Source organism: Etheostoma spectabile, chromosome 7 (assembly GCF_008692095.1).
Source record: "Etheostoma spectabile isolate EspeVRDwgs_2016 chromosome 7, UIUC_Espe_1.0, whole genome shotgun sequence".
Lineage (NCBI taxonomy): Eukaryota > Metazoa > Chordata > Actinopteri > Perciformes > Percidae > Etheostoma > Etheostoma spectabile.
Window position 1 is genome coordinate 3,440,634 of NC_045739.1, and position 14,643 is coordinate 3,455,276.

Below are 14,643 nucleotides of genomic sequence, written 5' to 3' on the forward strand. Positions count from 1 at the left end.
CCAAACTCACGGCGTGCCTTCTTGCATTACTCTGGTAGTCGTCTGCCCCATGCTCGAATTTGTTAAATTTTCCAGTCGTGGTTGCTGCTCTGTTCATGTTAATGTTATTTGTTTATGGGCTTTTTGCTGTAAGCCGTTACATAACCCTTTTATCTAGGACAGCAACTAGAGGTCTGTTTCTGTCTCAGTTCTTCTTTTTGATGTGTTCAGTGGCCATCCAGCGTTGCTATACTCTAAACTACAAAGTTGGTTTGGGAGGAAAGGAGAGCAAGTGTGTATGTGTGATGACCCCCCCCATATCAGAAATGTATCAATCCCCAGCATGTCCTACCGCCACATTTCCCTCCCTTGTATTTCCTCTTAGTACGCCCTGCTTTTGATGCCCCATGTCCTAATGGCTGCCGGCTTGCTGTGATGAGACCAGAAGGCCCGCTGTAAGAAATAAACGGCTTAGGTTATGACTGGTAGAGTGGCGCATCCCTGTGTGTCTGTGCTCCGTGTTCTGAAGGCTATAGAGCCCTCCAAGACACTTATTTAATGAGATGGCTCTGACTGTGTAATTGCAGGCTGTTGTGAGAGCTATTATGGGAGATGTATTTTAGGGGGACAAAACAGCCATTACTGCGACGTGGGTTTGTTTGTGTGTGGTGTGTGTGTGGGTGTGTGTGTGGTGTGAGTGTGTGGTGGTGTGTGTGTGGTGTGTGTGTGGTGTGTGTGGTGTGTGTGGTGTGTGTGTGTGGTGTTGAGTGGTGTGTGTGTGGCTGTGTTTGGTGTTGTGTGTGTTGAGTGTGATCTAGAAGTCTGCCTTACAATCTAAAGTATTATTTTGAGCTATCTGATCGGTCGTGTTGCAGTTTGAGCGGCTTTCTATAATTGATCAAAGCTAAGTAAATAAAATAAAAATCTCTTCACTTTTTTTTCTTCATTTTCTCTCCCATTCATGATTGATCCTCTGTGAGGCCCACTGCTTTTGCTCCCATTCTCTTTCTGTTTGGCAAATGACTCTGGTCTCAGATATGTGGTTCACTAGTGCTGGGATTTCCTTGTCACATGATTTATTTAGGGTGTGTTGAGGTCTTTCAGAGAGCCTCACATCCCATTCCTGGCACTCTGTCTCACCAGACATCCTTTAGCCTCTTATATTCCTCCCTCCATCTCCCTTCACCCCCCCCCTCCATCATCGTTCTTTTTCCTCCTCACCACTGTGCTCTTTGCAAATTAAAAGAAACAAACCAATCTGAGCTGACAGCTGAGTTCAGCTCCAGTGAATGAGAGTGGTGGACTAAATGCCGGGCCATCTTTTACACTTTACCCCTTTTAATGCTTCTAAGCTCCGGCCCGATGCTTTGTTTGTTGTTGCTTATACTGCATAACAAAAGCCTAATCTTCTTCTGGACTTGGCCTAGAACAGTCTGGCTGAAGTTGCGTGGAGTTCTTGTGACCCATTATGCATCGTAGCTGCTGCTCAGTGATGATAGTTTGTCTTTTACTTTCTGGATTTATGGTGTAATTCTGTGCTGGCCTTTGCTTCTTCATTTCTGTCCTCTCTCTCTCTCTCTCTCTCCTTCTCTCAGAGAGAGAGAGAGAATATGGCTGACTAGATATCGTCTTCGATCGTAATATTGTGATGTTACATATGTGTTGTCTTTTCCTGGTTTTAAAGGCGGCATTACAGTAAATTGGTGTGATTTTCTGAACTTACCAGACTGTTCTAGCTGTTCTGTTAGTTGCCTTTCCCCCACTTAATCACTATATTCACATTACTGAAGATTATTTATCTTAAATCTAAGTTTGAAGATATTTTGTCAAAGCATCGGTTTTCAACACTACAATATCGCCGCAATATCGATATTGAGCTATTTGGTTAAGAATATTATGATATCTGATCGCCCAGCCCTAACACGCACACACACACACACACACACACACACACACATGTGTAGGTGTGATTGTGATTTGAACTAGCTGCTATGACAGACACAACCTGAGATAGCAATCAGAGTCAGTCACACCCACAGTTAGAGACTTTACCAAGGTGTGTGTGTGTGTTTTCTGTTATGTTATGGAAGCTTAACAATCCTTTCTATTCTTAACAGTATCTGGAGAGGCCCCAATGTGAATTGTGTGGACAGCACTGGATACTCCCCTCTCCACCACGCCGCCCTAAATGGACACAGGTACATCAGTGATGAGACAGGCCTGTGTTGCAGTCTGTCTCAGCTCCTTGTTTATGCTCTGCATTAAATGAGGTTTGTCCTCACAGGGAATTGTTCCCACGGGAAAAATAAAGCTATTGATAGGCTGTTTGTTTAGACCGTGGGTATTCAGTAGTGTGGTTCATACTCTTGGCCCCGTCCCTTCCTTCATCTGCAGCGAGGTGGTGGAGGCGCTGCTACGAAACGAGGCCTTGACCAACATCGCCGACAACAAGGGCTGCTACCCTCTCCACCTGGCTGCATGGAAGGGAGATGAACATATCGTCAAACTGCTCATTCACCAAGGACCTTCGCACCCCAAACTCAACGAGCAGGTCTGCCGCTGCTTTTACCCTTCTTTGTTTGTGTGTGTGTGTGCGTCTCAGTCTCACTCTTAAGGTTCCGATTTTGGTTTTCCAAATGCATTTAGAATCCGGTCAACAAATTCCATCTTCATTCTTCTCAGAGTTTGTTAGAATATGCAGTATATTGTTAGGAGTCTACGTATGCAGAATAAGTATTAGAACCTCAGCAGTAGCTAAAGTAAAGAACATGTGGGTAACAATCCCAGAACACTCAGCACATTTTTTTACTTCTTGCAGTTTTACAATTACAGTTCATGCTTTAGACAGATAGGAAGTTGGATCATTTTTTTCCCTCTTGGTAAGGAGGTCATTTTTGGCAATGAAGTGCATCATGCAAATATTTCTAAATATTAATAGTAATAATAGTTCAGCATGGCATGCTCTGTACTGTATTACTAGAATTGTTAAAGATTTTGACCTCATTGCATCATGAGTCTGACTTCTGCTGTGCTGCTGTGAAACATGAAGTGCTTTGACACCATTTTAACCATTTTAACCATTTTAACTGTTTTAACTCATATTTTGTTTGGTTGCTTACTGCACAGACAGCCTCCAGACCGGCTCCATCTCTGGCCTGTCCTGTTTGGGATGAGGAGAAATGACCCATCATGAGCTCCACTTAATTTAGTCTGAACCAGGAAATGTTATTAAATGTAGCAGCACCAAAACAAAACCAAAAATCAACTAGATGAAAAAGTACATTTGTCTCATTTTGTGTCATTTCTCCCTGCCTGTCCATGACATCTGATTGTTCATTAACTCAAGTCTGATTTTTCTCCTTTTTTTTTTTTAAATTTTAGTTTGGCTCATCTGTGATCATCATTCATTCGTTCATTGCTTGTTTAAACCAAAACCATTGGCCTATCTTCTCTTCCTCCCTCCCAGAGCTCTGTAGACCATAAAGAGTTCAAACGCTGTGGGCCCTTTGACCCCTATATTAATGCCAAGGTGTGTACACGGTGCTGCCAAAACCACATTTCCTTTTTGAAGTGCCTCTTTGCTTTACTGCTGTGTTGTGTTGTGTTGTCTTGCTCTGCTCTGCTCTGCTCTGCTGTGCTTTGGTTTGGTTTGTTGCTGCTGCTCGCGGGGCCATTCACTGCTGCACAGATATGGGGAGGCTTTTAATTTCACCGAAGATCGGTGGATCCCTGTCCTCTGGGCTTTCTGCTCATGCTCACTTGTGACTTCCAGCTGTATTGAGAAGTTATGTTTAAGTGACACATTAGGTAATCTAGTTTCTACACGCTACAACACTGTTGTACAAGCTTTTTGATCATGCTCAGAAAAACCTTGGCTTGAAAGTTAAGTAAATGCCTGTCCTCTGGGGGCCACTATAGGTGATTTGTGAGTCTGGATGCTCATTTGTAAAGAAAACTTGTATAATAATAAGTATGAAGCAGGAGAATGGTTGGCACCACAGAGCCAGCAGTAGGAGAAAAAAACTGACTGATGGCAAACCACACTATGAATTAAAGCTACAACGACCATTATGGTATTATGAATCAACAATGGAAAGTTGAGAAATGGAGAAGCCGAAGTCCGAATAGATGAATTGTGTTTATTTTGAATTCTTTTTCAATTACTATATTAGGGCTGGGCAGTATATCAATTATATGTAGATATTGTGATACAAGATTAGATATCATCTTAGATTTTGGATATCGTTATATGGCATAAGTGTTGTCTTTTCCTGTTTTTAAAGGCTGCGTTACAGTAAAGTGATGTCATTTATTTCCCCCAGACTGTTCTAGCTGTTTTATTATTTGCCTTTACCCACTTAGTCCTCATATCTATGTTACTAATGAGTATTTGCAAAAGCCTCATTGTGTAAATATTTTGTGAAAGCGCCAATACTCAACCCTACAGTATCGATACCGAGGTGTTTGGTCCAAAATATCGTGATAATTGGTTTTCTCCATATCGCATCACAAATGGTAAACAAGTTTCCTCAATCAAGTCTAGCCTGTTGCTACAACTTGTTATAATGCACACAGAAGAAAAGCAACCATTTGTCATGATGTAGCAAAAACAATGTTGTTTTTCTGGCCATGCACGTTTTAAAACGGCGTGGCTCTAAAACATGTTTCATGCTTCTTGCGGTCAGCGTGGTCGGGGCGGTGTGGACGGCCATATCACGCAATTGTGTCCTTGGCGACTGTGCGCAGAGGCTATTCGGAGGGTCTGAGGGCCGAGCCATGCTCCTCCGAGATTTCATAACAACACTAATAACCAACAATTGGCTACAGAAGAGAAGAAGTCCGTTCTTGGTGCTGCTCTGGCCGCTTCCGCCTCAATCAGTATTAGCGACCAGACGGTCCGCAACGTCTCAACCGCAAGAAGCACTGAACACGTTTAAGGATGGCAGTGTCAGTTAGTCCACCACATTGGTCCAGACTGAAATATCTCAAAAAACTATGTAGTGAATGGCCATAGTTTCATGACAACCTTCTGACTTGATGATCCCCTGACTTTGCCTCCAGTACAACCATGATGTTGATATTTGTTGATATTTACTATTGGATGGATTGTACAGACAATTGCTACACACATTCATGCCTCCCTCGGGAAAATTTGAAATCACCTAGATCACCCATATAGAAACCATCATCAGGTCAAAGATTTTAATACTCATTTTAATAGTTAAGGCTTATGACCAAATACTTGCAAAACCAATTAAATTCCCATCGGCCTCAACTGTTCTTTGCATTTAGTTTGTTAGTTAGCAAACGTCAGCATGCTGACATGCTAACACGCTAAGCTAAGATGACAAACCTGCCAAACATTAGCATGTTAGCATTGTCATTTTGATGTTTGCATTCAGCTGACCGCACCTATGAGCCCTAAGTGCAGCATCACAGAGCCGCTAGCATGCCTGTAGACTCTTGGCAAGTAATTAGTAAAATGATTTTTGTTATTGATATCAATTCATGTCTGCTGATTTTAGTAATTTACTCATTTTAGCACTACTGTATTATTTCAAAAATCAATTTCTTTTTACTGTTTCCTGTAGAGAATCAGGCACTCATTAAGTTACTCGACTGGGGTTAAAAATAAAAGTAAATCCCACGGAGGAAATGATCTGAGTACACACAGTATTCCATCAGGCGTCTTTAAATTTCACTTCACAGCATCATCATTGCATTCAGCTACCCAGGGAAGCCCCAATCACAGCCTGTCTACATGAGGAGGACGGCTGTTCAGCAGACACCGCAGAGCTGACAGTGTCTCCGACAGTGACACCCTCCCAGTTAGAGCAGTGAGCGGCGCAAACATGTCGGTCGCTCCATGATTGCATTTTCAGCTGGCAGAGCTGGAAACCCACCCAGGCCTGGAGATAAAGCTGTGCACTATTTTTGAACATTGTCGCATTTCCCCTGGACTAATCTTCTTAGCATTTGGAATGGGAAGGCTGGCCTTCTTTAATGCGGCTATATAGTGGAGTGTGAATGTCACTGCAGTGGTTGTCCTACTGTCTTTTTCCCATTTAGTCTATTCGATGGATTTAACATTCTGAGATTATGGATGTCTTAATGTAAACACTTTCGGGACAGTTTGTGGATCACTACCTGGTCAGGAGCCTGAATAATTGATGCCTTGTTATGAATAAATCAGAAAGTGTGGATGCAGTGTAGATACTCTTGGCCTGGGGCCACGGTTGATGACATCATGTGACTGAGTGGGCGGGGTGCCTCCTGCCTGCCCCCTCATCAAACTCAGAGAGCAGCAGAGAACCATCTCATGAGGAGGATGGGAGGATTTCAGTGTACCAGTCTCTTTGCATCAGCATCAAAGAAAGATTTCCATGCCATGCTTATCTGTGTAAATGGGTGTGTTTGCCCCTCCTCTTCTTCCTCCTCTTCTCCCCACCTCCCCGTATGTGCATGGGAGCTTGCGTTGCTGAGGAGAGGAAGAGGTGGGAAGTTGTCATAGTAACAATGTCACGGTACAGTGGTGGCGAGTGACCCAGTGGAGAGATGTGGTGTGTTTGTGCAGACGAGTGAGCTAACCTGAAAAGAAGTGGTGTGTGTGTGTGTGTGTGTGTGTGGGTGTGTGTGGTGTGTGTGTTTGTGTGTGGTGTTGTGTGTGTGTGTGTGTGTGTGTGTGTGTGTGTGTGTGTGTGTGTGTGTGTGTGTGTGTGTGTGTGTGTGTGTGTGTGTGTGTGTGTGTGGTGTGTGTGTGTGTTTGTGTGTGTGTGTGAGGCTTAAAGTGGGGCCGGACTCAGGACGATTGGGCTTAGTGGTCCCCTTCAGGGACACTGGAGAAGTCAGACTGGACTTGGTCCAATTCTCTGTCATCCTGGTCCAGGAAGCCAGCCAGACCAATGTTTATTCATTATGCGTATGTGCTCACTTCTACTGATAGTTTCCTGGGTGGGTTGGCTGCTTTGATGCTTCAAACGCCTCAGTGGGGGAGAGCTAACCACTCACCACAGGGCCTGGCCTGGACTCACCCCACCACCTGAATATTGGCTTTGTTACATATTCATACTGTAATAGAAATTCACAAAAAAAAAGTTGTTAGCACCACAGAACCTGAATGCCCTCCTAATCGTGTGTGTGTCTGTGTGTCTCTGTGTCTGTGTGTGTCTGTGTGTCTCTGTGTGTCTCTGTGTGTCTCTGTGTGTGTCTGTGTGTGTCTGTGTGTGTCTGTCTGTCAACTCTACAACAACCGTGAAATATATCTTGAGCCTGACCTAGATCATTGCTCAATACTTGCTCTTATTTTTGTACTTTATTTTTTCACATTTAATCACTTTTTTTCAGCTGTTTAGTATTGCTATTCTTGCCATACATGTTTTTGCTTAATTTTTGTCTTTCATCAATTCTCTTTTTACTAGTTGGGGTGAGTCGGGGTGGGTGGATTGATGGGAAATGGGGCCGATTTATTTTTTATTTTTTTATTTTTTTGGGGTGAAAGCGGTGATTCATGCAGGCTTTAAACTTGTGCCAATGTTTTTGCACCAATAAAAATTATATCGCAAGTTGTAGACACTGGAGCAACAATGATGTTTATTAACCAATTAGTTGTAAAACAGAAAATGAACCAGGAACCACTTTGATAATCAATTTAGGGCTGCACTTAATGATCAATTTAATCAGGAAGTAATCTGGCAATTATTTTCTACATTCATTCATTCATTCATTCATTCATTCATTCATTCATTGTTCTTTTGGCCCATAAAATGGTGGAAAACGAACATCACAATTTAGCCCAAGCTGGTGTCATGAAATTGCTTGTTCGACTTTGAAGACGATCCATTTCTTATCATGTAAGCTATTTCTTCTGAGAACTTTGAAACAGAGTTTTATTCATGCCTGAAAAATGACTTGGATAATCAATAGTAGTTGCTGATTGATTTTCTGTCATTTCACTAATGGATTAGTTAATTATTTATATTCTAATTATCTAATATTGACAGTTTAATAGACTAGTTGTTTCAGCCCTATGTACAGTAATCGGTAAAGTCTAAGTCCAAGCATTCTCGGATTTCTCCGTTTCACATAATTGTAAATGAAATAGATTCGGCGGTTGTTGACCTGAAACAATGCATTTAAAGACATTGGATTGAGAAAATCATTTTATTGATCGATAATAATGAATCATCATCAGTTGCAGCGCTAGTCGACTTCCTCTTACATCATATTACTGTAAATCTGCTTTTCATCGTTTTTCATTGTATTTCATCTAAGGAATGATGGCCTAAGCATTATCTAATCCCTATTATCATCATCTAATTATCTTCTCTAACAACCTGGGCAGTTGGCCATTCAGCATACACCATTAACATTTCAAATTATGGGAGAAAGTTGAAATGAGAGCTGAATTGTTCAATGAGAATTGTATAGGAACCCCTGGCTTCAGCAGAGGCCGTTTTAATGAATGCCTTCATTAACCTCCTTTCTGTTAATTACCATACATTCAGTGTATTACTCCATGCTAATATATAGCCCCTAGTCTGCCCCCACTCATATTATGCTACCTCTCACCCACACTTTATCTTCTTATATAGGTCAAATGTCGAATACAATATATGTTTAGATGACTTCCTCTGACCCAGGCTCCGGTGGTGGTGGTGGTGGTGGTGGTGTAGTAGTGAACATGTAAAAAATAAAAATATATATACATACATTTTTGCATGCATCTATCTACAATTAAAATGACACATACATAAGGTCATGTACTTCTCATCACAATCTTCCAAAATGATTGAAACTAATTCAAACAAAAAATTCCCATGTTCGAAAAGAGTAGGAAGAAGTTCATAAACAACTTATCAGGTTCTACACCCTTTCTCTACTTTTATCCTTTCGTAAATACAAAATCTTATGTTTCACTTATTTACACATCATAGACACATATGCATACATGCATACCTACACACATTCAAACTGTTTTTGTTTCTTTTCTTCCCTTTCTTCTTCTTTCTTCACCATCTATCTATAGCAGATTAAATAACACATCCATAGTAGACTTAGTATATAGACGCCAATGATGTGAGGGAGCTCTGCCAATAACGTGAACTACACCATGCACTGTAAGTTACCAGGGACAAATTCAAAGATGACAGAGATACATAAATGACATTTAATAAGAATAAAGGCAAAATATTGTGCCGTTTGACAGATATGGGCTTCTATGTATTCAGACTGGAAATGGATTGTGTGTGCATCTGCCAGGCTTGGTGTGCTGTTAAGTAAGAGCAGAAGTCATTTCTTGGGACTCGGTCACCTCATTATCAGTGATGCAGAGTTTCCCCTCCTTCCTCTAGGCACAACGCTCACAGTCTGCCAGCGTGCTCATTTATCCCCTCTGTCTGTCACTTCAGTGTCCAGCGCTTCCCTCAGCAGCACCCTCAAACACCCCCCCTCCCTCTACCTTCTGCTCTCTGCTCGTCCTCCAGGACGTGTTTTTGTCTCAGTCGTGCCAATAAGTGGTTGAAGCATCATTTGAGGAGTCCTTAAGGGGATGTGTTGTTATTTAAAGATGATTTGTTTGAGACTTTTTTTGCCTTTTTATTAGATTGTACAGCCGTGGATAGGCGGCAAGGAGGGGGGGGGGGAGGAGCCTGCACAGCGGATCGGAATTGAACCCAGTCCGCTGCTAAGAACTCAGCCTTAGTACATGCTTCAACAGATGAGCTACCAGGGCTACCGACGTGTTGCTATTTAACAGAAGCACCGCAAATTCTCTATTGTCATGCATTCTTCTTGTTCGCAAATTCCAAGGTGTGTCTTATATGGACCGCTGGAGCCATTTGTTACTGGAGGAAGAGAGTTTCAGTTGCAGAGATGGTATCTTAAGAGCTCAAAGGCTTTTAGGTTAGTTATGTTTGGAAAGTCCCATTTAATGAAGTGGATTATGAAGGGGAAACTAATATTTTCTGTAAAACGGAGGAAAAAGTCCACTGTATACATTATAATCTATGGCAGGAAGCCAGTTAGACACTCATTACATTACAGGCCTGCAAGGTCTGTTTACTTTAGAATGCGTAACAGTGTCCAAATATAAATCCACCGTTAAAGTCAGCCTTTATGTTATTGTTGCTGTGCATTGAATAGAAAGCATTAATAGTAGAGTATTCACTGGGCTCTTTACTTTCCAATGGAAGAAAATTCTAGGGATGCAACTTACATTTATTTAGAGTAAGATTATTGAATTTTATATAAATGAAAGAGAATGCTTGTTTTGTCCTTTCCAACAGTCCTAAACCCAAAAGGAATATAGAAATGAGCAAAGCCGCTAAACGTGAAACTGCAAAGCTGGAACCAGCAAATGTGCTGCATTTTGGCTTGAAAAATAACGTTAATTTCCTATCAGTTGATTACTGGTAATTAGTCTGTTAATTAACTACATTCAGCACTACAAAACACACTTTGACAACTGTAACTACTTGCCCTCCCCACACACACACACTTTGCTCCCTTTTTATTGGCAGTATATAAACATTTCATTAAAAAAAAGTATAATGTAGTTGTAAGCAGTTCTAGGTTATCATTAACCCTCACATTGTCTTCCCGTCAAAATTGAAAATCAACACTTTTGTGGATGCTTTTAATCTATGTTTTTAACTTTTTCTTACGTTTTTGTACCTTTTTTTTGTCCCTTTTTTTCAATGTTTCTCGCTTTTTTTGACATTTTCAACACTACGTGACACTAACTTATTGACTTTAGTTTTATAGTTATGTTTGGATTTTATGGTCAATAAATCTAATTTAAAGGAAATTACAGCTAATGTTTGAGTTAGAAAAGCGGAAGTTAGGAATTATTTAGGCTAAAATTAAAGGAATGTATGTTGATGGATAATCACAGAGTATGTCAACTTTTACTCAATACTATTTGGAAACCACTTCAATTTATTTTTTATTTCTTTCAAATGCTGTAAAAGGGAATAAGACACCCCATATTAATGAAAGTAGAGATTTGTACTTGCCAAAGAGCGTTGTGTGGAAGCAATCATGTTATTTTGGGTAGCTAAAAAGAACATTGAAATAGGCAAACGGGTCAATTTGACCCAAGGACAAGATGAGGGTTAATAAATGTATTTGTCAGGATGACAGGCAGTAACGATGGGTGGGCGTGCAGCGAGCATAGGCAGCCCTTTGGCACACTAGCTGCAACAGCTGCTCAGCCCCCTCCTCCACCACCACCACCACCTCCCACCACTACTACTACCACCACTACCAGGGGCCAGGGTGACGTAACCGCTGCCGCGCTCTGCTGCCAGCCTGCACGTCACGTGACAGAGGTCGCTAGTCAAAGCGCGTTACCATCTCCAGCCCAGGTTGTTATAATCATAACATCCTAATCATAACATCCTCTGCTCTGTCCGTAACCCCCCCCCCCCCCCCCCCCTCCCCTTCCCCTCTTTGCTGAATATTTGGTAGCATGAAGGCACAGTGGAGTCTAATCATCTCCAGATGTTCCTGGTTAGGGACACAGACACAAGTGGAGATCTTGATCCTTTCTTGTTCAACGTTCTCTGAGGTCTAAATCAGGATGAGGTTTGATACTGTCTGTAGCACCGCAGTAAAGACAGGATTTCTCATGAAAAAACATCATTTACCGTCCAGGAAGTCTTGGCTGTGCTGAATGAATTCTAATCTCTTTCCCAGCGAGGCTGCTAGTCATTGGTGACATTATGCGTGACAGCCTTCAGAGCTCGGTCTTGTTAGTACATGATTGTTTGACTGCTCTGATAAGCCGCGTCTTTCTTTTTTTATAGAGTGAGATTTTATGCTGCAACTCACTGAGTTAAAGGATATGAAAGTGTTGCACTGGAAATCACAAATTTATGTTTCTAGATTTTCTTTTGCTGCTGGGCTATCCGTCTGCTAGGATTAGTCGAAAACCAGGTTTCCCATTTTTAGTTTCCCCTATGCCACGGTTGACTTTTTTTTTTTTTTAAATCACTTTAATGACATAATGTGTTGCATGTGGATATCAAACAATGAAACTCCTGTGCTGCAGAAGCTGTAGAGTAGAGTTGTTTTTCAAGTTGTGGCTTCTACAGTGGCTTGCATAAGTTTACACACCCATGCTAAAGTTGATTAAAACAAGGACTAAAAAAAACATCTTTTGGAAATTGATCTTAATGCCTTAATTAAAAAAAATAAATCATTTCTTTTTTGTTTTTTGTGAATGAATAATGTATTGCGAATAAATAAACGTTCTTCCTTAAAATACAGGGGGCATAAATATACACCCCCCCCCATATATATATTATATTATATTAATATATTATATTATGTATATTATATTATATTATATATATTATATTATATTCCCATAGAGACAGGCAGATTTTTATTTTTAAAGATCAGTGATTTCAATGATCCAGGATACTATGCGTCCTGATAAAGTTCCCTTGGTCTTCCCCCCCCCCCCATCATCACATACCCTTCACCACACCTAGAGATTGGCATTGGGAATTTTATTTACAATACATTATCATACATTATTTTTTTATTAAGGATTTTAATTAAGGATTTTGATGAATAAATCGGCACAAATGCTTCTGAAATCTGGAAAGTGCTACACACAAGCTTTGCTTGGTTATTGATGCTGACATGGTGACATGGCAGTTTTATAGTAGTGATGCTCAATGTGCTAAACATTTAAAGGTCTCACTTATAATGCAGATAGACACACTTTGTGTGGACTCTCCTGTATGTAGCAGCACATAAATTTGGTATGTTGCACAGGACGATCTCAACAGGAAACTAAATACTGCACGTTCTCCAAGTAAATCACAAAAATAAGAAGTAAGGACTAAAAGTTGGGTCCATTATCTAAAGATACTCCTGGACCATAGGAGGGTTAACTTTTTTCCCCCCCAGTAGGTGAGCAGATTGTGTTTACCAAAAGAGCATGTAAAACAAAAGACAAACCATAGTCAAAACTCAAGGGGCGGAGGTGGTTGGTGGAGTTCCTGGAGAGGCCCCTGTGTGGATAACTTCACGTAGCATTGCTTGCATCAGAGGAGACAAGGCTCAGTGTCTCATTGTGGCTTGTTTCCTATCTGTGAGTCAAGTGGCCGGTCAGCCATGTTTAATACGATCAGATGCTGGCTGACACATGGCTGTAAAACACTGACCCCCACACTGGCAACGGAGACACGGGGCCCTAACGCGATCATACTCAGTCCGCGAGGTGTCTTATGTCGCACTCCTGTTTTATATTGTGAGAGAAGGCTTCATGTTTTTTGCGTAATACACACGTTTACAAAATTCCCATTGGCCTGTTGTTTGAGTCAGTTGTGTTAGATGCTTTGTGTAAATCTCTGTATGCTGGATTTACCTAGGTTCCCATTGAAGCAGCAGACTTGCTTATGTGAGGAGGTGAATCCCGCTGATGTAATCCCAGCGTGGATGTTTGCCATTTAAAGCCATCGGAATCCTCCGTGTAAATCTCTCCAAAAAGTGGTGACAAATGCTTCATGGTTTGTTACAGATGAAAGACGGCATGTTCTTTTTTGTGTGCGGTCCGGCCTTTTCTCTGTGAGACTGTGTACATGGGAGTTTGTTTTGAGCCAAAGAGAAACAAGCATACAAAATCCCAAATGAAAGCACCCAGGCAGTGAAAACTGAGGTCACTTTGGTTTAGTTCTCAGAGAAAGCCTGAGAAAACCTTTTTTTTTTTCTCCTCATTACTTTTGTTCAGTTAAGTTCACCCAAGAGAAGAGTGTGTTTTTTTCCCCCCCAGCTAGCCTCTGCGTCCCCTCTTTTGATGGACAGGTGTCGTTTTGTTTTCTTTAAGCTCCACCTCTGCTCTCTCTGCTCAAGCTGTGACCTGCTTTGCCAGTGTTGTACAATACTGCAACAATGAAGGTGATACCTGCTGATCCCATCTGGCGCCAGGTCTTTGAGAAAGTCTCATTTAAAGGCCTACTGACACCTGTCTAAAACTGCCCTGTTGCCCCATCCACATGACGTCCTGTCTTTAGTAGCACAGCTGGCATGTTTCTCTGGGGAGTCCCCTCAAACTGGCATCATGCATGTCCACGTGGGGACCTCTCATGCCAGCTGTCAGCCCTTTGTTGGTGGATCTGTGTGCCTGGAATGACTGACTCTCGGAGCATGTGGTTCCACAATAGCTGGCATTATCCGCCACACCCATCTATGTACAATTCGTGAATAGAGCCAAAGAACTGCGTGGTTCTACAGGTTGTATGTGCAGATTGCCAAGAATCACAGGTTTGCAATTCTGGCCCATTTTAAGAGATTGAAAGTGGCGATTGTATTGTTGTTTCCCACTCCCAATGTAATCTACTACTGTACTACTCGATTGTGGTTCTTAGTGGGTTTTTTGGCACTACTGTTCTCTCGTGTCTAGTTACAATCCAGCAGCACAGACTTAATTATGACTTCTCATTGTGTGTAAGCTGTTAGAGAGAGTATTCCCACGCCATCATCTCAGTTCAGCTCCTGAGTTGCAGGGTTTGCCCCCTGCTGGCTGTTCATGATAGAGAGCACCAGCAGTGCTGGAGGGTCTCAGGTCTATTACACATTGATCTTGTTGCTGCATGAGTCATTAGATCCAATAAGCACCACTTACAGAGTCGTGCATTGTAATTACTGCTTTTA

The 14,643-nt window shown here is 41.6% G+C and overlaps 1 protein-coding gene across 1 annotated transcript in view; it reads left to right on the forward strand.

Annotated features, from left to right (window-relative positions):
• Positions 1–14,643, forward strand: part of anks1aa (ankyrin repeat and sterile alpha motif domain containing 1Aa) — a 78,063-nt gene that overhangs the window by 12,847 nt on the left and 50,573 nt on the right. Inside the window, 3 exon segments of the mRNA XM_032522113.1 lie at positions 2,097–2,177; positions 2,374–2,530; positions 3,446–3,508. Coding sequence (XP_032378004.1) covers positions 2,097–2,177; positions 2,374–2,530; positions 3,446–3,508 — 301 coding nt within the window.